The 25,773-nt window shown below is 44.0% G+C and overlaps 1 protein-coding gene across 4 annotated transcripts in view; it reads right to left on the reverse strand.

Moving 5' to 3' along the window:
- PTPN3 (protein tyrosine phosphatase non-receptor type 3) overlaps positions 1-25,773 on the reverse strand; it is a 723,876-nt gene that overhangs the window by 493,032 nt on the left and 205,071 nt on the right. For all 4 annotated transcript variants that reach the window (XR_003854628.1, XM_029589859.1, XM_029589860.1 and 1 more), the window contains exons 3-5: positions 3,736-3,843; positions 3,606-3,648; positions 509-587 (exon numbers count right to left, since the gene is read on the reverse strand). Coding sequence is in view for 3 of the 4 variants with exons in the window: in XM_029589859.1 (XP_029445719.1) it covers positions 509-587; positions 3,606-3,648; positions 3,736-3,843 (230 nt within the window). In the remaining variant the exon portion in view is untranslated. The remainder of the gene's footprint in view (positions 1-508; positions 588-3,605; positions 3,649-3,735; positions 3,844-25,773) is intronic.

The following is a 25,773-nucleotide window of genomic DNA, read 5'->3' on the forward strand; positions in this document are numbered from 1 at the left end:
GAAATATTTAGATTAAGGATACAGAATAACCAGGGGTGGCATTTGGTATATAAACATGGCTAGCTTCAAATATGGCCAAGCGGGTGTCCCTTTTAACGTGACTATATTAACTAAGTTCAGCAGTTAAAATGTACAATTTATTCAATAGCCAAGCATAATAGATTATAAAAGGAAAATAACTGTTGTACAAAGTTCAATGTTTGGAACTTAGTGTTCAAGGTAATTTGGATGACGTTTACTGATACGCAAGTCAAACTCTTCCCAAACAAACTCCACTTCAAATCCTCTCTGCCTTGATCCCCACTCATTTTGTTCACATTAAAACCCTTCCATTTTCCCAATCACCTCTCACAGTCTTTCTTCCTTTCTAATTCCTTCTCGCTCATCATCCTCAGTTTGCACCATTTACTATCATCCCTTCTTATTTATGCTTTACAAACTGTGTGTTATGCACTACAGTTATAGTAAGTGACGGAAAATACGTAAGAGTCTTCAAACTTAAAATTACCTTGTTTGTTCCTGCTGTAGCGTGTTGGGGTCAGGTATAAAAAATCTTACTCGAAAACGCAAGGCACAAGGAAAGCCTCCTGTAAAGGTTTTTACAAAACAAGCATCAATTTTCTGAATTACCCAATATGTTTCAGTAAGGGCAGACAGAACTTAGTAAAACAAGCCCCTAAGACATGGCATATACATTTCTTTTGCAGGATAGCCATAACTATCTTCCATACATCAACAGTTTAAAGCAATTATGAACATCATTCTTGCAAACCATGTAATGTCATGTATGTGTCACTGTTTCCCTTTTATTTTAAAATCATACCTTTATTTTAAAAAGTTCCAGTATCTTTCTAATGACAAAGTATCTAAACAAACAAAATGATTCTGGCACACATTTTGCTATCATCTAGAGCCTTGTCCAATGATTATCACCCCTTGTTTTCAAACGGGACTCTTAGGAATAGCAAACAAGCATAATAGTGTCTTAAGGCCACATTAAAGGATAATAGTAAAAATAAAAAAAAAAAAAGGCCTACAAACCATTAGCATTTTTGTCCATGCAATGAACTCATACGGGCCTCAAATATCTGCACAAAAATTCCCTCCCATGCCAAGTATAATCACTATGAAACAAATAGTACATTTAAAAAAATACAGAGTTTCACAAATCAAAATATTTAGTGCTAATGTACAAAAAATAAATTTTGCACACTAAAAAGGCAAGCAAACACTACAGAGATTTTGTCCAAATCTTAAATCCGGAATTTAAATGTGTGATAGTGCTCACGAGCTGGAAAAACACAAAATAGAAAATCCCATCACCTGTTTAAGCCACTTGGATAGATTGATAACTTTATGGTGCTTCATTTTTCCAGAATTTTTAAATTTAACAGAAGTATGACTAAAGAGTAGCTTTGTTCCAGACAGTCTCAGACACCCAGGGGTGGATTGGCCTTTCAGGGGAATCGGGCATCCCCCCGGTGGGCCGGTCATGCTAGCCACGTGGTCTGCCGAGCGCGGACGTGACAGAGCCGCGCTCGGCAGACCACGTGGTATCTCCTGGGCGGCGAATCCCCGGGCCGGTCTTCATCGGGAATCCGCCGCTGCAGACACCCACATGATGTTTTTGAGTGGTGATGTCACAGTGCTGTAAGCTGCAGGGGATATATTTGCATGACATCTATAAGGAAAGGTACCAGAGATTTTGATTGGTCTGATGCCCCAGAGCAGGCCTGTATTTCTCACTAGGCAGTATTGATATCTGCACAGATGCACAGGGCTCAAAGGGGAACTTGGGCCTCTGTCTTGGCAGCACTGTCTTAAACACTGCTTACCCTGAACAGTAGCGCCCCATTTCCTTAAAAAGTAATGGAGCAGGCTGACGCACTCAGAGCACTTAAGAACTGCCACCTGCCTGCCCAGTAGCCCTTCTTGCCTGTGGGTCTAGGTCTCCCAGTGCCCTATCCTATGTGTATATCTTTTGCCTTGTCCTTACTCTGGTTGGGTCAACCAGTGGTCTTTCCTGCCTGCGTGTACAGTGTCTTGTTTTGCCCCGTTCCTGCCTTGTCTCTCAAGCTCCTGCTCTGCCCATCATTGCCTCTCCATCCAGCCTCCTGCCCTGTTTTTGCCTTGCACTCCCAGTCAGCCTTTGTTGCCGACTTGGAATGTCTCTGGCCCTTGCCTCTGTTTGGTCTCTGCCTGGACCCCAACATTGCCCGACTGCTGCCTGCCCTAACCACGCACTGCCATGCACCCTGCCGGCCACCAGAACCTGTGGGCCCAACCCAAGAGGGAGGTGGCTGGGCAGGCAGCTGGCCTGCTCCGCTATAAGGCCCTATTCTGCTACTGCTGGGGGAATACCTGTATCCAGCCTGCCTGCCACAATCTTAAATCCAGCCCTGCCCCTTAGAAGAATGAAGCTGCAAAGTTTAGGAAGCGTGATGCAAAAACAGTGGAAAAAGCACAGAGTAAGCAGACTGGAAATTATAATTTTAGATAATCCAACATAAAGTATAAAGAAGCAACTTTGCAGCTTTATGCTTCAGGCTGTGACATCAAAATGAGACAGCAAACATACTGGGAACTCACAGGCAATTTAACTGAACATGATTTAGAGAGACTGGATAAAAAAAATGGGAAAATGAAGGAAAGAAAGGATGAGTGTGAATATTTCACGATGCCTAGATTCTTCCTTCCATGGAGAAATGTGTATATAGCTATGACTGCTTAATAGCCATATGCAAATTTGCTAAGAATGATGTGTTGTCTGATCTCTCTGCAATATTAAATGATTTGTTTCCCTCCTGGAAACTAAAGCAATAAAAAAACAAAACAGTAACTTTAAGGGAGGGTGGGAAAGGTGGCAAATGAAAGTTATGAGCCAGGACCTGCAGGGAACTCTACTGTCTCTGACAAATTTAAATGAAATTGGATGAATGTTTCAAAAGTTATTTGGAACGGGGGGGGGGGGGTGGGGGGGGTGGGTGGGGGGGGTGGGGAGGGGGGGGGGGGGGGGGATGGGGGGGGAGGGGGGGGGGGGGGGGGGAGGGGGTTCCCAGAGAATTTCTCAGTGTATTATAACAAACAAAAATGGGAGACAATCTGGAGAAAAATTATTTTTTCCCCATTTTTGCTTGTTATAACAAAAACTGAAATTCCCACACTGCCATGTTTTGCTGGCTTTTGCAAAGCTCATTCTGCCTTCTTTCATCCATTAAAATAATTAAAAAAAAAAAAAAAAAAGAAAGAGTGGCTATTGAAAAACAAAACAAGTTATAAATGTACAATTCATGCCAAAATTACAGCCCAGTAAATTGGTAAATTTACAAAACCTTCCATGACAGAACATGATTCAAGTTTGCCAGTTCAGGGACTATATCAGAAGCACCACCCTAAGTGAAGGTCTGACTTCACTAAAAGTATGCTCAGTTAAGATTTGTATGAGAAGCGATGGGAAGGAACTGAAAAAAGATTCCTCTAGAGTTTTGTTCAAACAGTGCTGGACAAAAACTTCCATGAAGTTCACTGTAATAAAACCCCACACAAGATGACATTTATATCGGAACTAATTCAAACAACCTTCATGACATTTGGGCATGCCGTACCTTTCAGTTGTTTCCGGACAGGTTTGCTTGGCTCAAGCCATCTCTGTAAAGCAAGAGAAAAAGCATTAGACGGAATCTGAAGAGCTTTTTGATAATGGGTGACTGTAAATTTTAAACACACCGCACTTACAGGAGAATCTATGGAATCTTCAATATGCTGTAAACCAAAATATTCTTTCTCCGTCACCCCCAAGAGGTTATAGACCATGTCCAACAAAGACTGACCAGAATCTTGTTTCTGCAATAAAAATGAAATCATTTTGGGATGTTTCAATTAGATTTTTCCAGCTAACTGCAAATACAATATCTGAAGCATTTATATAGCTATATATCTACATGTACAAACAGCAGCTAAAGTCAAATTAATGAGTGGGGGTACTCTCCCTCCTATTGGTTTCTCTAAACTCTCCTTCCAATCTTTGTGGTATCTACAATTGCTTTGCCCCCATCCCCTCCATGTGCCTTATCACTCTTCCCTCCGACAGCACTTTCAGGCATAGGTCTGCAAACTGGCAGAACAGAAACAAAAAAATCCACTCCCCAATTCTAAAGCTGCCCTTCCTGCAGGATTTCTGTCTAAAAGGGAAGTGAACACCAGTAGGAAATAGCTCAAGAGACCAGGATCACATGTTCTGGTGTTCAGAGTGCTGTTAGCCTACTATGGCTGCACTTGATATGACCCACCAGGGAGAACATAATCCACAAAAGACCAGGTGGTATCTCTTCAGCACCAGACTGCCTGCTCCTCCTCCTTCCAGGAGGGACACAGTACTACCATGTTATGCCCCACTTCAAGGTCTGAGCATACACATATTCATGCACAAACCATACAGATACACATGTTTAATGGGACACAGCGAACATGGATTTACTCAAGGGAAATCTTGCCTCACAAATCTGCTAAAATAGCCTCTTTCACCTCACCTTCTAACCATGCCAGTGATCGTTTTGCCTTCCCTCCACCTTTCTTAATGTGTGGAATACATCTTGACTATGCGTCTAGGGTTGTATTTTAAACAATGTCCATGCCTGTTGAACACTTTTAACCTTTGCAGCTGTACCTTTCAACTTTTTTCTATTTTCCTCATTTTATTAGTTTCCCTTTTGAAAGTTGAGTGTTAGAGCTGCAGATTTACTTATTGTCCCCCTTCCAGTTATTAGTTTAAATTTGATCATGTTATGATCACTGTTGCCAAGTGGCCCCACCACTGTTACCTCTCTCACCAAATACTGTGTTCCACTAAGAATTCAATCTAAAATAGCTCCCTCTCTTGTTGATGCCTGAACCAATTGCTCCATGAAGCAGTCATTTATTACATCCAGGAACTTTATGTCTCTAGCAAGTCCTGATGTTACATTTACCCAGTCACACACAGACAGAATATAAAGGCATGTAGAGGCATGACCCTGTCCTTGCTATATTTAGAGAAATAATAAAGAGTTCTTTCCTAGTATTTAGAAAAGTAATAAAAAGGTCACTGACCTTGTGAATCCTAAAAGTCATGCTTAGGTTGAGGGAGGGAGGGAAAAGCTTCTCCCTTTCCTGAGATGCAGCTATGTATAAAAACAGTCAGAACTATCAGAGGGGTCTCTTCAAGCAACAAACTTCCAGAAGAAGCAGAACCGGCTGATTTCTTGTGGTCAATAAGTAATGTATACTTTGCCTATTATATTGTATTATCAACATTCTTGTCTATATGTGCAATCAACCAATCAGTGATTAGTTGTTTATTTGCCATGTATTTTTATATGATCAATATATATATATATATATATTGCCAAACTGTTGCTGCCCCACTGGAGTTCAGAATCCAAGGTGTGAAAGTGCACCACATATTCCCCCACCTTGTCTGATCTGCAGGAACTCAGAGGACAGACGTGGTGCGACCGGGCTCAAACACTTGCCTAAACGTTTGCAAGAAGCAGTTCATCCCGTTCCCAGAGAGGGGATGCCCAAGCCAAGATGGTGCCTCCCAACAGGGAAAGAATGTAGGTTATTGCATCAGACACTGGTTAAGGAAGACTCTATAGCTAATAAGGTACCCATCATATCTTGGAGATGGAGGGAAATGGAGCATGATCGGTTAATGTGTCCTTTTGTAAGAAATAGTATTTGGTTCTAAGGTTACATTGTTATGGTTTTACTTTTATTTTATTCTTTGTACATTGTTTTACTGTTTTATTGTATCGCCCACCTGAGTTCTTTGTAAACCGGCATGATGTGCTGCACGAATGTCGGTAAATAAAAATAAATAAATAAATAAATAAATGGGCATGTCAGGTCAGATGATGGGTGCTGGAGCAGGCTGCAATGCCCTGAAGATAGCCAGACAATTGATCCTACTGCTGTTGGAGCTGGTGCACTAGGCCAGCAGTGGCAGAGGCGGGGGGGGGGGGGGGGGGTGAATTCACTGAGCTCATGGCTTCAGAAATCTGTAAGGGATATGGGATGTGAAAGCTCCTAGTGCTGTGGCACAGCTGACAGCCTCAAAGGCGAGCCCCTGAGGCCCCCACTGGCAGCTGACAAGCGCACCCAGTAGCGGGACAGTCTGGAGCTTCACTTTACGAGCTGCCTCCTCTGTAAGTTGAGCCCTTGGATGCTGGCGGCCAACAGGACTTAGGTGGGTCCCCAGGACAGCAGTGGTGGCTAAAGTCCAGACACACACACCAGGGACAAGGTAGATAGCAGGCTTATGGAAGTTAAGAGAGCCAAGGGCAGGGTAGGCAGCAAGCAAGAGTCCAGACTAGAAATCAGGTCTGGAAAGGAATATGATGAGTGAGGTTATCAAATTTGCAGATGATAAAAAATTGTTCAGAGTAGTTAAATCACAAGCAGATTGTGATAAATTGCAGGAAGACCTTGTGAGACTGGAAAATTGGGCATCCAAATGGCAGATGAAATTTAATGTGGATAAGTGAAAGGTGTTGCATTTGGGGAAAAATAACTCATGCTACAGATACACTATGATAGGTTCCGTATTAGGAGCTACCGCCCAGGAAAGAGATCTAGGCGTCATAGTGGATAACACATTGAAATCATCAGTTCAGTGTGCTGCGGCAGTCAAAAAAGCAAACAATGTTAGGAATTATTAGGAAGGGAATAGTGAATAAAACGGATGTCATAATGCCTCTGTATCGCTCCATCGTGAAACCGCATCTTGAATACTGTGTACAATTCTGGTTGCCTCATCTCAAAAACGATATAGTTGCGATGGTTAACGTACAGAAAAGGGCGACCAAAATGATAAAGGGGATGGAACTGCTCCCCTATGAGGAAAGACTAAAGAGGTTAGGCTCTTAGTTAGAAAGCTTAAATCCAGAACCGCCAAGATAGCATTCTCTGAAATGCTCCCTGTTCCACATGCAGGTCCCCAGAGGCAGGCAGAGCTCCGGGGTCTCAATGCGTGGATGAGACGATGGTGCAAGGAAGAGGAATTCAGTTTTGTAAGGAACTGGGGAACCTTTTGGGGAAGGGAGTCTCTTCCGAAGGGATGGGCTCCACCTTAACCAGGGTGGAACCAGACTGCTGGCGCTAACCTTTGAAAAGGAGATAGAGCAGCTTTTAAACTAGAACAAAGGGGAAAGCAGATTGTCGCTCAGCAGTGCATGGTTCGGAGGGAGGTATCTTCAAAGGATACTAATGACGCATTAGAATTAGGGCATCCCGACAGTGAGGTTCCAATAATAAGAAAAGTAGTCCAAGTGCCTGTAACTAATAACTCACCTGAGCTAAAAAAAATTCTAACTTATCCCTATCTATTAAAAAAGCAGAATGAAAATACAAACTTTGAAATGTTTGTATGCTAATGCCAGAAGTCTAAGAAGTAAGATGAGAGAATTATAATGTATAGCAGCAGACTTAAATGGCATCTCAGAGACATGGTGGAAGGAAGGTAACCAATGGGACAGTGTTATACTGGGGTACAAATTAGATCGCAATGACCCGGGAAGCAATGTAGCGCTTTATGTCTGGGATGGCATAGAGTCCAACAGGATAAACATCCTGCATGAGACTAAATGCACAATTAAATCTTTATGGGTAGAAATCCCTTGTGTGTTAGGGAAGACTATAGTGATATGAGTATACTACCATCCACCTGACCAAGATGGTGAGACAGACAGTGAAATGCTAAGAGAAATTAGGGAAGCTAAAGAAAATTGGTAGTGTGGTAATAATGGGAGATTTCAATTACCCCAATATTGACTAGGTAAATGAATCATCGGGACATGCTATAGAGATAAAGTACCTGGATGGAATAAATGCCTGCTTCATGGAGCAATTGGTTCAGGAACCAACGAGAGATGGAGCAATTTTAGATCTAATTCTCAGTGGTGCACAGGATTTGCTGAGAGAGGTAATGGTGGTAGGGCCACTTGGCAATAGTGATCATAATATGATCAAATTTGAATTAATGACTGGAAGGGGGACAGTAAGCAAATCCATGGCTCTCATGCTAAACTTTCAAAGGGAAACTTTGATAAAATGAGAAAAATAGTAAAAAACTGAAAGGAGCAGCTACAAAGGTAAAAAGTGTGCAAGAGGCATGGTCCTTGTTAAAAAATACCATTCTAGAAGCACAGTCCAGATGTATTCCACACATTAAGAAAGGTGGAAGGAAGGCAAAATGATCACCGGCATGGTTAAGAGGTGAGGTGAAAGAAGCTATTCATTCAAAAATTGGAAGAAGGATCCAACAGAAGAAAACAGGATAAAGCATAAGCGTTAGCAAGTTAAATGTAAGACATTGATAAGATAGGCTAACAGAAAATTTAAAAAGAATTTGGCTGTAGAGGCAAAAACTCACAGTAAAAACATTTTTAAATATATCCGAAGCTGAAGGCCTGTGAGGGAGTCAGTTGGACAGTTAGATGATTGAGGGGTTAAAGGGGCACTTATAGAAGAAAAGGCCATCGCGGAAAGATTAAACGATTTCTTTGCTTTGGTGTTTATTGAAGAGGATGTTAGGGAGATACCCGTACTGGAGAATGTTTTCATGGGTAATGATTCAGATGGACTGAACCAAATCACGGTGAACAGAGATGATGTGGTAGACCTGATTGACAAACTGAAGAGTAGTAAATCACCTGCACCAGATGGAGAAACCCCAGGCTTGTGAAGGAACTAAAAAATGAAATTTCAGACCTATTAGTAAAAATTTGTAACCTATCATTAAAATCATCCATTGTACCTGAAGACTGGAGGATGGGTAATGTAACCCCAATATTTAAAAAGGGCTCCAAGGGCGATCCGGGAAACTACAGACCAGTTAGCCTGACTTCAGTGCCAAGGAAAAATAGTGGAAAATGTTCTAAATATCAAAATCATAGAACATATAGAAAGACGTGGTTTAATGGAACAAAGTCAGCATGGCTTTACCCAAGGCAAGTCTTGCCTCACAAATCTGCTTCACTTTTTTTTTTAAAGGAGTTAACATGTAGATAAAGGTGAACCGGTAGATGTAGTGTATTTGGATTTTCAGAAGGCTTTTGACAAAGTTCCTCATGAGAGGCTTCTAGGAAAAGTAAAAAAAGTCATGGGATAGGTGGCGATGTCCTTTCGTGAATTACAAACTGGCTAAAAGACAGGAAACAGAGTAGGATTAAATGGACCAGTGGAAGGGAGTGGGCAGTGGATTCCCTCAGTGGTCTGTATTGGGACCCGTACTTTTCAATCTATTAGATAAATGAGGCTTGACCGACGTGCCGCAAATGCGCAGTAGAGAGCAGCCCTACTGCGCATGTGCAGGTGAACACGTTGGTCAGAGCAGAGTGTCAACTCTTTGAAAACATGGCGGCGGCGGCGAGGAGCGGTGGCGGCACGCGCGAGGGAGGGAGGGACCTCCGCCAGAGATCTTCCGTTTGTGCCATCCGAAGGGGTTGTGAATGAGCTGAGAGAGGGAGAGTGACTGAGGGGAGGGAGTGACTGAGGGGAGGGGGGAGAGAGGAGGGAGTGACTGAGGGGAGGAGGGGGAGGGAGGAGGAGGGAGTGACTGAGGGGAGGAGGGAATGACTGAGGGGAGGGGGAGGAGAGAGGGAGGGAGACTAGTGGGGGGAGGTGGGAGGGAGAATAGAGGGTGAGGGGAGAATGAGGGGGAAGGAAATGGACCAAAATTTTTTTAATGTAGCCCGTTGTTACGGGCTTAACAGCTAGTATATTTATAAATGATCTGGAAAGAAATATGATGAGTGAGGTAATCAAATTTGCAGATGATACAAAATTATTCAGAGTAGTTAAATCACAAGCAGATTGTGATAAATTGCAGGAAGACCTTGTGAGACTGGAAAATTGGGCATCCAAATGGCAGATGAAATTTAATGTGGATAAGTGAAAGGTGATGCATATAGGGAAAAATAACCCATGCTATAGTTACACAATGTTAGGTTTCATATTTGGAGCTACCACCCAAGAAAGAGATCTAGGCATCATAGTGGATAACACATTGAAATAGTCTGTTCAGTGTACTGCGGCAGTCAAAAAAGCAAACAGAATGTTAGGAATTATTAGAAAGGGAATGGTAAATAAAACAGGAAATGTCATAATGCCTCTGTATTGCTCCATGGTAAGACCGCACCTTGAATACTGTGTACAATTCTGGTCGCCGCATCTCAAAAAAGATATAGTTGCGATGGAGAAGGTACAGAGAAGGAAGACCAAAATGATAAAGGGGATGGAATAGCTCCCCTATGAGGAAAGACTAAAGAGGTTAGGGCTTTTCAGCTTGGAGAAGAGATGAAGTTAGCATGTGACACATTTAAAGTTAATCGGAGAAAGTTCTTTTTCACTCAATGCACAATTAAACTCTGGAATTCATTGCCAAGGGATGTGGTTACTGCAGTTAGTGTAACTGTGTTTAAAAAAGGATTGGATAAGTTCTTGGATGAGAAGTCCATTACCTGCTATGAAATTAAGTTGACTTAGAAAATAGCCACTGCTATTATTAGCAACAGTAACATGGTATAGTAACATGGTTCTTATGCCTGGATTGGCCACTGTTGGAGACAGGATGGTGGGCTTGGTGGACCCTTGGTCTGACCCAGTATGGCATGTTCTTATGGCTGTTCAGATTGGAGAAGAGACAGCTGAGGGGGGATATGATTGAGGTCTTTAAAATCATTAGAGGTCTAGAATGGGTAAATGTGAATCGGTTATTTACTCCTTCAGACAATAGGACTAAGGGGCACTCCATGAAGTTAGCATGTAGCACATTTACAACTAATCAAAGAAAATTCTTTCACTCAACACACAACTAAACTCTGGAATTTCTTGCCAGGGGATGTGGTTAGTGCAGTTAATGTAGCTCAGTTTAAAAAAGGTTTGGACAAGTTCTTGGAGGAGAAGTCCACTACCTGCTATTAATCAAGTTGACTTAGAAAATAGCCACTGCTATTTCTAGCATCAGTAGCTTGGGATATACTTAGGTTTTGGGTACTTGCCAGGGACTTGTGGCCTGGATTGGCCACTGCTGGAAATAGGATGGATCTTTGAACTAACACAGTAGTGGTTCTTATCTTACATGTGGCCACAGTATGCTATGTTTATGCCCTAGTTTTACTTTTTTAACTAAAGATGGTATTGTAATTAGGGATGTGAATCGTTTTTCTGACGATTGAAATATCGTACGATATTTTCAAACTTGTCAGAAATCGGGGGCTCCCCGAAACCGATAGGAAAACCCCACAAAATTGTTCGTGGGGTTCTCTTATTTTGGGGGAGGGAAGGAAAAATGGCACACAAAAACAACCCCTAAACCCACCCCGACCCTTTAAAACACATCCTTTAGCATCCCCCACCCTCCCGACCCCCCCAAAACTTTTTTTTTAAGTGGTCCAGTGGGGGTCCCGGGCGCGATCTCCTGCTCTCAGGCTGTCGGCTACCACTAATCAAAATGGCTCCGATGGCCCTTTGCCCTTACCATGTGACAGGGGCTATTGGTGCCATTGGCTGGCCCCTGTCACATGGCGCCATCTTTAAAATTTTGATGGGGAAACAGGTGTTGAGGCTAGGGTTGGGTCCATGGAAAGAGAGAGCTAGATGGGGAAGCATGTGCTGGTGTCTGGGAAGAATGTGAGTGCTGATGCTGATTATTGGTAAGGAGGAAGATAAGTATTTTATGTATTATCAATATTTATATTCAGTCTGATTACAATCAAGACTTTGTACAATGTTGCATAGTTAACAGTATTACAATTAGAGATGTGAATTGGAACTGGAATCGATTCCGGGTTCGGGGACTATCGGGAACTTTTTTGCATGCGGTCTGATCCTTTTTGTTTTATCGTCTGCGCCTGAGCCGATAAAAAAAACCCACCCCAACCCTTTAAAACACATCCTTTAGCATCCCCCATCCTCCCGACCCCCCCTGTCACATGGTAGGAGAAATGGACGGCCGGTGCCATCTTTAAAATGGCACCGATAGCCCCTGTCACATGGTAAGGGCAAAGGGCCATCGGCGCTATTTTGGTTAGTAGCAGCCGACAGCCTGAGAGCGTGAGATCGTTCCCGGGAACCCCACTGGACCACCAGGTACTTTGAAAAAGTTTTTTTTTTTGGAGGGGGGGCATCGGGAGGGTGGGGGAAGCTAAAGGATGTGTTTTAAAGGGTCAGGGTGGGTTTTTTGTTTATCGGCTCGGGCGCAGCCGATAAAAAAAAACCCGATCGGACCGCATGCAAAACATTTCCCGATAGTCCCCGAACCCGGAATCGATTCCAGTTCCAATTCACATCTCTATAATTGTAATACTGTTAACTATGCAACATTGTACAAAGCCTTGATTGTAATCAGAAAGACTGAATACAAATATTGATAATACATAAAATACTTATATCTTCCTCCTTACCAATAAACAGCATCAGCACTCATATTCTTCCCAGACACCAGCACATGCTTCCCATCTAGCCCGCTCCTTTCCATGGCCCCAACCCTAGCCTCAACACACCGTTTCCCCATCAATGTCCCTACCACCCTAACTCCCACCCATGCTTATTCATCCTCATCACCAGCTCTGATGCTCTCTCTCCTTTCGGAAGCAGCTGTGCAGTAGAAGTGGCAGGAGGAAGAGAAGAAAGGAAGCCTATCTGCTAAAATTTTGTGCAGCTGAGTCATCTGTGGAAAAAGACACAAAACAGTGGAGAATACAAGGCAGGCAAGAGGAGGGGTGAGAAAGTACTAGGGACAGTGATATTTTGATTGGTGTTTATCCAATAAATACTTTTTTTTTGCATTGGGGCTGTTTTACCAGTGTTTATAAGATGAAACCTAACAACGAAAGCCCTAAACATAATTGCTGACAATCCATTTTTTTCAATTGTTTCACTGATCAAAAAACCCCTACCCTTTCCTTTTTATTGCATTACTGATGAACAGCACAAGTTGATGCACTAATGAAAATTCACACCTTTCCCCCTTTTTTTGCATAAAAATCTTATTGTAGAAAGAAAAAAAGGTTTAGAAATCTGAAATAAACATGTTAAACAAAAATGCTAGTTCTTCATTCTGTGCAACATACATTTGAATCTCATTTTTCTGACAAATTAGAAGGGAGATGATCCCTTCTATGTATATAATTCTATGTAAAGAAGATGCATTAACTGAAGCTATTCCCCCCGGGCAGAGGTTCTCAACGCACTCCTCAGGGACTGTTCATCCAGTCTGTTTTTTCAGGACATTGAGAATGAAATATGCATGAAATCTCTATACAAATACATTCCATGCATATTCATTGTGGATATTCTGAAAACCAGACATATGGGGTAATTTCACAGGACTGAGTTGAGAACGACTGTCCTGAATCCTCCAGTGATTCTCAAACTGTTCCTACACTATTCTCCCCCTTCTCTCTCTCCCCCACCCTCCCCCCCAAGTCAACTTGATTTTCAGGATATTCACAAATAATATCCATGGGATATATTTATATACCGAGATATGTCATGGGTAATCACTGCATATATCCTGAAATCCAGAATGGCCAGGAGGTACTCATGGACCAGGTTTGCTCACCCCTCCTGGAGCAGGGGTGAGCAAAATGTTTTTGCCTCAGCCCTCCCTTTCTCACCAACCAATCAGCTGTTGAACCGTTTGCCAAATAGAGGCATTCACACTACCATCCAGAAGCTCAAAATTCCAGTTTTGATTCTCTTCTGGTTGCTGATAGGAGCAATCAGATATACACAAACACAAAGAGAGGCAGATACCACACCACATTCAGACAGGCACCTCACAGTAACAGAGCACACAAAGTCTTTCCACTGTCAGACACATTGTAAGAGAGACACTCAAAATACTGCAATCTTATAATGTAACAGTAGTAACACCAAGAACTCAAACAAGAACCCTGCCTGTGAATATTACACTGAGTCCCAGAATAATACAGCATCTACTGCAGAAATGAAACAAACCTGATTGCTATAGATCTCTACACAAACACTACACACTAGCAAAATCTCTCCCTTGGTCACATGCACAGAGAGACAGATCCTCAACAAATACAGAATAAAGGATCACAAATGAGAACAATATTCTGACAAAACTGAAATGGCAACTCCAAGAAGTCAAATTCTGTGTGTAAAAATGGAAAACAGAACCACCATTCATCATAAAACAAATAAAAATCAAGAAACAAAAAATCAATTATAATAGTAAAATCATATTAATAAAGAAATACATATTTCAAAACTGACAAATAAAACATCTATTAAAGTCATATACATTTTTTTTATATTTCCCAAGCACCAAAAAATATTTAAAAACAGCAAACATATCAAGCAACAGTCAATAATCAAAACGAGGGTAAAAAAGCCCCTGCTGTCCATACTTGGAAACTTGATTTTCAGTCACCCTGAGATTGTAGAGAATTAGGGAGCTAGGGGGACACCCAAACTTTATCCTCTCTCACTCACACCACACACCCATGTTCATTCTCTCACATACATACATGCTCTCATTCATATCCATACACAGGCTCTAAGTCCCTCTCCCCCACCCCATGCACACAGGCTCTCACACAGACAGACCCCCAGGCAGGCACCCATTTTCTCTCTCACATACACACACACCCATTCTCTCTCTCTCACACACACACACACACACACACACTCCCATACCCCCCAGACAGGCACCCATTCTCATGCACTCAAGCTCGCATTCATGAACACACTGAAAGCAGGCCCCCCTCTCTGTTTTGCCAGCAGACAGACAGCCTCTCTCATTCCTGCAGTTGCTGCTGTCAGCACCACCACATGGCTGTTGGGGAAGAGCCAATCGTTTGTCGCTGCTTCTGGCACTGAAGCCCATTCTGCTGCCTTCGCCTCTGTGCAGACCCCGTTTTATTATAAATTGGCGTGACTAGCACTTTCTCCATGTTGATCTTTTGCATCGCAAGATCAGCATAGAGAAAGTGCTACTCTAGTGAAGTCTTATACCATGGACCTGCACAGACCCTGAGAATGAGGTGCTTGGTAGCGAGCCCTGTAAGGGTTGAAGCGCTGAGAGCTTCTACCTCTGGATGGCCTAGGAAAAGGGCGCTGGTTCCTCCTTGACTTGTCTTTTGGTAGACGGGGTAATGGAGAGGCGCCCCATTTATTAGCCAGTTTCTCGAGATCGCTGCCAAACAGGAGGGATCCCTTAAAGGGATTTCCTGCAAGATGGACTTCAGAAGGGTCTGTCCCTCAATTCAATCAAGGTTCAGGTGGCAGCGCTATCCTGCTACGGCCCCAGGAGTGACGGCAACAGCATTGCCACACACCCGGACATTTCACGTTTCCTGAAAGGAGTCAAACACATTTGCCTGCCACTGAAGTGGCGAGTGCCCCTGTGGAACCTCAACCTAGTTTTGGAATTTCTAGCGGGACCCGCCTTCAGACCCCTTCGAGGCCTGTCCCTCCATTTGTTAACCTTGAAGATGGTGTTCCTGCTGGCCGTATGCTCAGCGCGCCGCATCTCAGAGCTACAAGCGCTGTCCTGCCGTGATCCATTTCTCAGACTCACTCCAGAGGCTATCCATCTTCGCACGGTTCCTTCCTTCTTACCCAAAGTAGTCTCACACTTCCACCTCAATCAAACCATATCCTTGCCAACCAAGGAAGGTTTGATGAAGTCGGAAGAAGGTCGAATACTGCGCCATCTCGACATCGGCAGGCTGCTGTCCAGATACCTGGAAATGTCGGAAGCAGTACGAAAGACGGACCACCTGTTCATCCTTCACAGCGGGAAGAAGCAAGGGGAAGCGGCCTCACGGGTTCTGAGTCCATCTGCTACATGCTAGGAAATGGCATATTAAACACCCTCCTTGACCACAATGACTTCTGAACTGTCCCAACAAGCCTTCGTTCTCACCAGTATCAACTATTGGAATTCCCTGTATGTTGGCCTTCCCCCAGGCTCCCTCATATCACTGCAAATAGCACAGAATTCTACCACCTGATTTCTCACCAATACACAAATTTACTGACATATTACATCTATTCTTGAATCCCTTCATTGGCTACCAGTCAAGAGGCAAACATCATACAAAACCCTAATTATAGTTCATAACCTTCTTCATAATTCCTTGGATAATTTCAGTTCTACACTTCATAACCTTCTTCATAATTCCTTGGATAATTTCAATTCTACACTTTTACATACCAAAATGAATCTTAGATCAGCTAACAAATTGCTTCTTGACATTCCAGGTGCAAAAAAACATACCTGATTATTCATGACCCAGGAAAGTGCTCTTTCCATTGCAGGACCAACAATCTGGAACTCAATCATCCTAGAAATCCGATCCATAAGAAACCACAAAGATTTCAAGGGGGCTTTAAAAACTTACCTATTTACTTAGGCCTTCCAAATAGAAAATTAGTTTTTTTGTAGAGAATTTTTACAGACTTCTGCTACTGAGTTTGCTGATTTGATTATATGCAAATTCGTTGTTTGTTGCTTTTTACTAGGGATGTGCAATCATTTTTGCCAAATTGGAAAATATCAAATAAATAGTCCAATTCGGCATGGGTCGAAGGATCCGAATCCCGAGACGGATTTTCCCCGAACTTTGGGGAAAATTCATTGTTCAGGTTAGCGCGAGGGGAGGGGCACATTTATTTAAAAAAAAAAAAAAACCAAACCCACCCCAACCCTTCAAATTTAGTTGATTACAACCCCCCCACCCTCTCGACCCCCCCCCAAAATTTGTCTAAAGTCCCTGGTGGTCCAGCAGGGGTCCCGGGAGCGATCTCTTACTCTCAGGCCGTCGGCTGCCAGCAAACAAATGGCGCCTGTGGCCCTTTGCCCTTACCATGTCCAGGGGCTACCGGTGCCATTGGCCAGTAAACAAAATGCGCCAGTGGCCCTTTGCTCCTTCCATGTGACAGAGGCCAACCAATGGCACTGGTAGCCCCTGTCACATGGTAAGGGCAATGGCCACTGGCGCCTTTTTGTTTACTGGCAGCTGATGGTCCGAGAGAAGGAGATCGCTCCCGGGACCCCCGCTGGACCACCAGGGACTTTAGGCAAGTTTTTTTGGGGGGAGGGGCGGGGAGGGAAGGTGTGTGTGTGTGTATACACACATGGATGTGTATATATACACACACACACACACACACACACACATATGGATGGGGGAGAGATGGAGGGAAAAGCTACAAAATGTAGAGCTTGAGGGGGGATGAGACAAAGTGGAGTGTGAGAGGGAAGAGGGGGGTCAAAGCACACACATATCCCACCTATTCCACACATACACGGGGTGGGGGGAGGGGAAGGGGACAAAGTGAAGACTGCAAGGAGGAAAGAGTGCCCGCATACACATCCACCCATACACACAAATACATATATAAACATACTGGGAAAGGAGGAGGTGAGAGGGCTACAAATTCAAGTGTGAGAAGGAAAAAAAGTGTACACGAGCGCTCAACATCCCCACTCACCCTCTCTACCCTTTGCCCATGCTCCAACTACCCCTCAGACATCCTTCACACCCCCCTCAGCTCACACACCCAGAGGGACAAAATGGAGAGTGTGAGGAGAAAAGAGTGCTCTCATCCTTATACACCCCACCTACAGCACTACCCTCCCCCAACATTCCCCAGCACAGCCCTTTGTAAGAAATAATCCTAACATTTTAAAGAAAATTGTTTAAATATTATATTCTACAAAGAATAAATATTGCTACAAAGTTGAACGCAATAGCTTTCTATCAATATATAGCAAGTAAAAGATCAATGCAGTTTCAATTCAAAGCAGTTGGGAGTATTATCCTATAATTATAGGCACCAGCTCTGTGGGTGCTTGAGCACGCCAATATCTGTCTCCTGAACTCCTGAATACTGGAAACAGAGTTCCATGCTACAGGGCTATGGGAGAGGGCAATGAGGAAGTGGTTCTCTTATTTTTAAGGTGGATGCCTCAGCAGTCCGCCTTCAGTGGACTGCTGTGGCCTGAACAAACAGTTATCATGATGTGGCCCCACATCCTGTGGGATGCCACACAAAAACAGACGTGTCCTTGCTATTAACTCCCACTTCTCCCCACAGCCCACTAGCTGGTGGTTGAATGTCTGATCAAAGGGCTACGGGGAAGAGCAGGAAAGAAGTGTATCTCCCTGCTACTACTGCCACCTTTCCCTGCAGCCAATTGGCTACCTGTGGAATGTCTGACCAATAGGCTGCAGGGGGCTAAACAGCAGCAACTGTACAGGACAGGCATCCTGAAGTGCAGTGGAGATGGGGAGGGCTGCTGATAGAGGGACTAGGAAAGGGACAGAGACAGATGGGCTACAAAGAGGGTAAGAGAGGCTGATAGAACTGCTGGTAGATGGAGCAAGGAGGAGAGGTAATGCAGGCTAGGGAAGGGCAAGACTGATTGTAAAAGGAGATATTGGCAGGGATAGAGAATACCGCTGTGAGGGTCCTGGGAAAGGAAATGAAAAAAATTGTGACTGAAAAAGGAGGTGAGAAACTGTGAGGGGACAAGGGACAGGCCGAAGAGCTGTGGGAGAATGAGAGGAGTAGACATAAGCTGTGAGGGATTGGGAGAAGAGCAGAGAGGACAGAAAAGGGACATGGGAATACAAACTTGGAGAGATCGCATGGTGTATAATAAGAAGAGGAGCAGGTGTGAGTGCTTAGGTGAAGGGAGCAGAAGTAGAGGACTGGGAAAGGAGCTGTGTGGACAAGGAGAAGGGTAGCTGATAGAGGTAAACCAAGATAAGCGTAGTGAGAAGAGAGGATCATGACGGAAGGAAGTGGTAGGAAGGAAGGGGAGGGTAGAGGGATGGAACTGGGAGGCAGGGATGAGAGAAGATAATGAGTTGTAGAGAGAAAACTGGTGGATAGAAAGATAAAACATATGGAAGAAAAATAAATGACAATGAAATGAGAGAATAACAGAATCTAAGCTTTAAAAGAAAAGGAATGAGGAGGCAGAAAGGAAACTGAGATAAAGCCGAGCTCAAGCAGAGATAGAGGATAGATTCAAACTACAGACACAAAGGTTGAAAAGTTTATTTAAAGTTTGGTTAAGATTTCTATGCTAGCTGGGCAGGATCAAGGGTGGATAGGAGGGGGCAGATGGTATCTGCCCTTTTCTTCCAGCCTTGTATTCACCAGGGTGAATAAGATTTTACTGCAAGGAGGGGGGAAGGGGAGGAATTTGTGTTGGCATTCAATATCATAAGCTAAAAATCTCTCTCTCAAAAATTGGCAGCTCCAGTATTGAGAAGGACTGAAATCAGGATTTGAATTGAGGAGGTAGAGGTGAACATTATTCCCCATTGTTCACAAAATTAAATAGAGCATTCCCCTATTATATCTCACAGGATATAGCAGTCATCTCTGGAGTTTCCAAGCTAAGGACAGGACACACCACAAGCAGCTATGGTGCTGGAACTGGGGAGATGCTGACTGCAGATTTGCCAGATCTCATGGCATGCAGGTGGTGGAGTGTCTTATATAGACTCTGCAGGGATGGGACTGGTTCTGGCCTGGAATCTGAGTGCCAGCAGAAGTGCTGCAGGGGAAGGGGAGACAGGAGCACTTCTAGAGGCAAGATAAGTGCCTGGGTTCAGGGAGGGCAGAGTAGGGAAATGATCTGAGCCAGTGGAGGAGGGGAAAATCACAAATTGAGAGGTGAGCTGAACCTGCCAATGAAGGGAACCCTAACATGCTGAGGAGAGCAGCAAAGGGATGCATGAACAAAGACTGCTGAGGAGGGTAGCCCCGCTGAGCATTGATGGCTACTCAGGAACCAAGACCAGTTGGGTCGGTAAGACACCAATGAGTTCATTGAGATGCTCCAGCAGCGGTTCCAGCAGGGAGAACCCAGGCACCAATACCATCAGTGCCACAGACTTGATGCCCTGCAGCGCCCAATCGACTGCCAGCTGAACTGTACACTAACTACTCCTCAAAATTTGCCGATGCCAAAACAGACTGGGAGGTGGCCAGATCTTACTTGGAACCTCGAGGTTGATCAGTGACTGACACCAGGACCAGTGGAGACTGGCATCGATGGAGGATAGGCATTCCTCACCGCGGGGTCACTTCAGGAACATCACAGCAAGCGCCAGCACCAACCCAAGCCTGGCACCATGTATCGAGGGCAACTGGTGCTGATGCTTCCTTGGCTTCCCTCAGTGCTTGGTCTGGTCTTTCTCCGGTGCCAAGGCCGAAGATGACGAACTCTATGTCCTTGACCTGGAGAAGACCAACGGGAGTCCGTCTCCGGCACCCCTATCACCCACTGGCACAGACTGAAAGGATAGCCCCACCAGCGTCGATGGCTCTGTGCACTCCCATGGTCCTTCGGTGTCGATGCCACCAATGCCGATGGCTCGGACTTTCTTGCCCCGAAGAGCTTCTCCATCTTGTTGAGGCGAGCACGATGTCCTTTCAAGGTCATTTGGTCGCACATGTAGCACCCCTGAATGTTGTGTGATGCCCCCAGGCAGAAGATGTACATATCATGCTGGTCTGTACCGACATGGTCCTCAGGCACTGAGGGCAATGGTAAAAACCCAACGAGGCCATGGCAAGGCAAACAGAGGGGCGAAAACGGAGGTGGCGGGCACAGAGACATTGCCATCACAGGGGAATGGAGCGAAAGAAAACGTTCCCAACCAATGAAAAACCCGATGGGGAAAGCAAGAGGGAACCCGATGGGGAAAGCAAGAGTGACCCGTACTGAGAAAAACCACGAGAAACACCGAAAAGGATCTGTGAAAAGTTTTCCCTCACAGCAAAAAATCTGAACTTCCAGATTATAGTGCATCTCACCCTAGACAAAGAAAAAAAATGGTTACAAATCTCTGCTGACAATAGACATCAGAGATCCCCAACAGCCAGTCCGAGTGCTACACACTATGGTTTACAGATTTCCATGATGAATATACCCAAGGCATTGGCATATAATGAAGACAAGGTGGATATATCTAATGCATTTTCATTGTGGAAATCTTGAAAAGCAAACTAGTTTGTAGCCCTAAAGCTCCAGATTTCGGGACCCCTGGAATAAAGTAAATCTGAATATGCAATGTTTCATTTAACCACTAGGTGGCAACATAATACAAATAGAAGAATTCCTGTGTACTCAGAACAATCTTATTTTACTAACCATACTGTGAACAGGTTTCCCTTTATTTTACTACTAAATGAACTTCACTATATACTTGTTACAAGTTTTGCATGAAGAGATAAAATGTATTAAGAGACAAAGACTTTAGAAAGGCTGCTACCTTTAACTAGAAATCAGCTCAGACTTTTATCATCATCGGACATAAAATCCTCCTTTTAGAACTGTGTGATTAAACATCCAAATTTATGTAAACAAGCCTTTTGTATGTTTATATATGATTCTCTGGAATGACTGATACTAAATTCCTGTCGCAGTATCAACCCACAAGGGAGCACAAATCCACAGATATGTACAAACTTATCTTAAGACCTCTGGATAATTCACAAGGACTGATCCAGTCATTGTGCTTTGACTGCTGACTTAGGTGTGGCTAAGTTCAGTCGTCAGGAGCCACAAACAGGCCAGGTTTTCAGGCTATCCAAAATGAATATGTATGAGATAGATTTGCATACAATGGAGGCAGTGATCCCAGCTGACAGCAGAAGGGAGGGGGATAGTCACTTGGAACTCTAGTCAACTTGTGCTTCCCACTTAAGCATATTTGGGCCTGCTGCAGCTGCTGGAATAGTTCAGGAATACAATAAGACTGGACCAACTTAGTTATGGTGCAGGCATTTTATTTACAGTGCTTCAAAGATACAAGAATCAAAGTAGTAGCTCATCCTGCATCAGGCTAACAGGTAAACATCCACTGTGAGTGTATCACGAGGTCCTACCAGCTTCCTTAGGGCCTCCTCAAGCTCTCTAGGCCTGGGCTCTTATGGAAGGGTGAACGTAACCTCCCTTCACCAAGAATTCCTTGCGGCCTTCTGCCTTAAGGAGTCCTGGGTTAAAATCCTGAACTGGGTTCCTTAAGGTAGAATGAGAGAGTTGTCAGTACATTCTCTTCACAGGATCAATGTACAAATAATTCCTGAGTTCTGAAGACCACAAGTGTCGTCTTCTTCGGTACTTTGCACTTAATGGGGGCCTAACCTAAAAGTTCCTGGAACTTTATTGAATAGCTTCTCACATAAGGATCTTTAAGTTTCTGGAGAACACTATTTTATTTAGATTTTCTTCTTAAACACACTCTAAGCTCTAAATAAGAACCATGCAAAATACTTTAAATATATTTCTCACTCTAGTTTCACACAGTTCAAACATTTTAACACTTTAATAAGCACGAGCACTTGTTTCTGACTCAGAAATATCAACTTGCACTACAGTGAGATGGACCCTGTCCTTTGAGCCGGTATTCAATTATTTCATGCCAAGAAAATCCACACTAACCATCATCAGCTGTCTTCCAGACACACAGAAAATCACTGCACTGAATACAGGACTATGCAAGAGTTTTATGATCATCTAACTAGCCTCATTATCACAAGCAGTGTAACAGAAATCTAGTGACCAGATGATGACCAATGGTACCACAGTTATTAGAAAGCTTCAAAAAAATTTCAGAGGATTAACCTTAAAAACAAGATTTACAATTTGGCTTAATTCCCTGCTGTCCTATAAATCTCCCAGCAACAAAAGGGTCAATTCAAATAATCCCAATACTGGCATATATTAAATAGATGTTTCACCTGGTAATTGAATGGATACCACAAAAAGTGATCTGAAATTATTTCAGAACAAATATAGAAAGTCTACACCTCCTTCCAAACATCTTTTGCTGCCTTACAGCCTGGGAGCAAAATGCATTCCCAACAGTGATTGTTCCATGTATCCACACATCCTACTCCACAACTGCCAAGTGGAAAACATATTCCAGAATGGCTTAAAAAAAAAGGTAGAAATAAAAATATTGATTACTTTGGTTGGATAAGTGTCCACCCCCCTTCGTACTTCTGAAGCAATCCAAAATTCTTAAAGTTCTGGTGTAACCAATCACTTTCAAAAGCATACACCAAGTGAATTGGCTCCACCTGTGTTAAATTATACTGATTCACATAACAGGATAAATTCAGTACTGCCTGCTGGTTATATATGTGCTGGATACTACATTTCAAAGCAAAGACCCAACCATGAGCACAAAAGAGCTGTCAAAACCTCCGTGACAAAGTGATGAAAAGGCACAGATCTGGAGATGGATATAAAAGAAAGCAGAGTTGCTTACCTGTAAAAGGTGTTCTCAGAGGATGTCAGTCCTCAAACATGCGTGACATCATTGGATGGAGCCCATCACAGAAAACTTATGTCAAAGTGCTTAGAACTTTGACTGAGCCTCAATGAGCATGTTCCAGCATGCATTATACCACACGTCCACGTGGGATCCCCTTCAGTCTTATTATATAGAATTCAAGAGAATAATATAACTAAAGGAGAAGAAATCCAAGTAGTGGAAACCCAACTCCTTGGGGTGATGGGCGGGTTTCGTGAAGACTAACATACTGCTGTCCTCGGAGAACTCCTGTTACAGGTAAGCAACTCTGCTTTCTCAGAGGACAATCAGGATGGCAGTACTCACATATATGGGTGAATCCCAAGATACAGGCTGCCCCCCACCATAAAAGGGGGACCAACAAAACACCAAAATAAGTGCCAACGAGCACAACAACTAGTTTTGTTTGTAGGTGGGGGGAGGGGGGGCACTTGAACAAACACAAGCCCTAGGCAGGAACAGAGTTGGGTTCTACACCTCAAGCACATTCCAAAGGACAGATTGGCCATCCCTATCCAAACAACAACATGATGTGAATGTGTGGAGAGAACGCCATGTAGCAGCTCTACAGATCTCCTCCATGGCAACTGCTCGCAAGTGGGCCACCAACGCTGACATGGCTCTGATAGAGAGTCTTGACATAGCCCCCAAGATGCAGTCCTCTCTGGGCATAACAGAAGGATATGCAGTCTGCTAGCCAATTAGAAAGTGTTTGGCAACGGCGATACCCAACTTATTCCTATCAAAAGGAATAAAAAGTTGGGTGGACTCTATGGGCTTTTGTCCAGTCTGGATAGAAGGCTAAGTGTCACAAATAGATCTGGGGGACCCCCAGGTGATCAGTCCAGTATTTCAGGGCAAGACAAGACAGAGCTGGGGATCTTCTACCTACACTAGCAAGTTAAGCCTTTGGGTTCTGGTTGCCGGCAGGACTTAGGCTGTGGTTGAAGCTGAGGTGCAGGCGGTGCAGGACTGAAGACTGAGGCTGGAGTAAATAGGCAGGCATGGAATTGGAACAGATGAAATGGATGCAGGTAAGCGTGGAACTGGAACAGACTGAAACATGCAGGTAAAGTGTGGAGCTGAAAGACAGGACAGGACAAAACGAGGACAGGACTAGACTGAACAGAGAATAAAGAACTAGGATGCTCAAAGGCAGCAAGCTAGATAGAGGGCCTGAGCGGCTAAATCAAATACCAGAGAAGGCCACAAGGCAAGGTTAGATCAGATGGCCAGAGAAGGCCACAGTGCAAGGGTAGATGAGAAGGCCACAGGGAAATGCAAGAGCAGAAAGCATGAAAGGCTGCAGGCCAGAGCAAAAGCAGAAAGCCTGAAAAGGTCACAGGGCTACACAAGATAGGTTTGGAAGGTCCAGAGGCTATAGAGTAGTTCAAGGCAAGACAGGGCCAAGCAGGGAGCCAAGATGACTAGATGTCAAGGCCCTCAGCTGGGAAAGAAGCAGGGTTAAGTACACTGAGTCCTGTGATCACAGAGACAGTGGAGCAAGGGGACCTCTGGTGGAAGGGAGGCTGCTTAACAGTACTCCCACCTCATAAGCTCCCTCCTCCTGGGTCCAACTGGGAAGGAGAATCTTGCACGTAGGGGGTATTGCCAGGGTGGAACTGGACATTAGGAGTCATTGAACATGTACAGAGTACACATGGAACTGGGCTGTATGAGCCTGGGTTATTTAGGAGCAAAGTTAGAGGACTAAAGTCTCTCAAAGGCAAGGCTGTCATGGTAGACTGGGGTTTCTCCCGAAGCAGCTAGACTGGTGTGGCTGATTTGGGCTCCTCCCAGAGAGATATGTCCAAACTAGACCCCTTCCAGGATGGCAAGGTTGGAGAGAGTGGCTGTGGCTCCTCCCAGAGTAGCATGGCCTGACTGGACCCCTCCTGGGGTTCACGGCTGGAGCCACTATAGTAGCAATCGCATCCTGAACAAAATTAAAGACTGGAACAAGGCAGAGTAGAGACAGATTCTTGAGTACTGAATAGAAGATCCTGCAAGGAAACCTTTACCTAGGAAGAATAGTGGAACAGAAGTATTACTGGATTCTGTTTTAGAATACAGTCTGTTTTAAGAATAAGCTCAGAGCAAGTAATTGTTCTGGCTGAGTCACTGCAATAGAATTAGAGCTGGGGGTAACCTGTAGTACCGAAGCAATATTTAAAACTTTGCCCACGTGCTTAGACTTAAAGCAAGCTGAACCAGGCTACTGGCATGGAACATGCAAGTTGCTTTCTGTGGGGCTCGAGCTCTAATTAGCTTCTGACTAGCCACAATTGGAGTTTCAGATATCAGGGCACGGCTTTCCGTATTTGTCAATAAAGTGGAAAACTCGGAGGCAATAGAAAGGAATCTTATCACGTCTTGTTCAGACACTGGTTTTAAAGGTAAGTTAACCTGAGCC

This window comes from Rhinatrema bivittatum, chromosome 2, assembly GCF_901001135.1.
Source record: "Rhinatrema bivittatum chromosome 2, aRhiBiv1.1, whole genome shotgun sequence".
NCBI classification, from domain to species: domain Eukaryota; kingdom Metazoa; phylum Chordata; class Amphibia; order Gymnophiona; family Rhinatrematidae; genus Rhinatrema; species Rhinatrema bivittatum.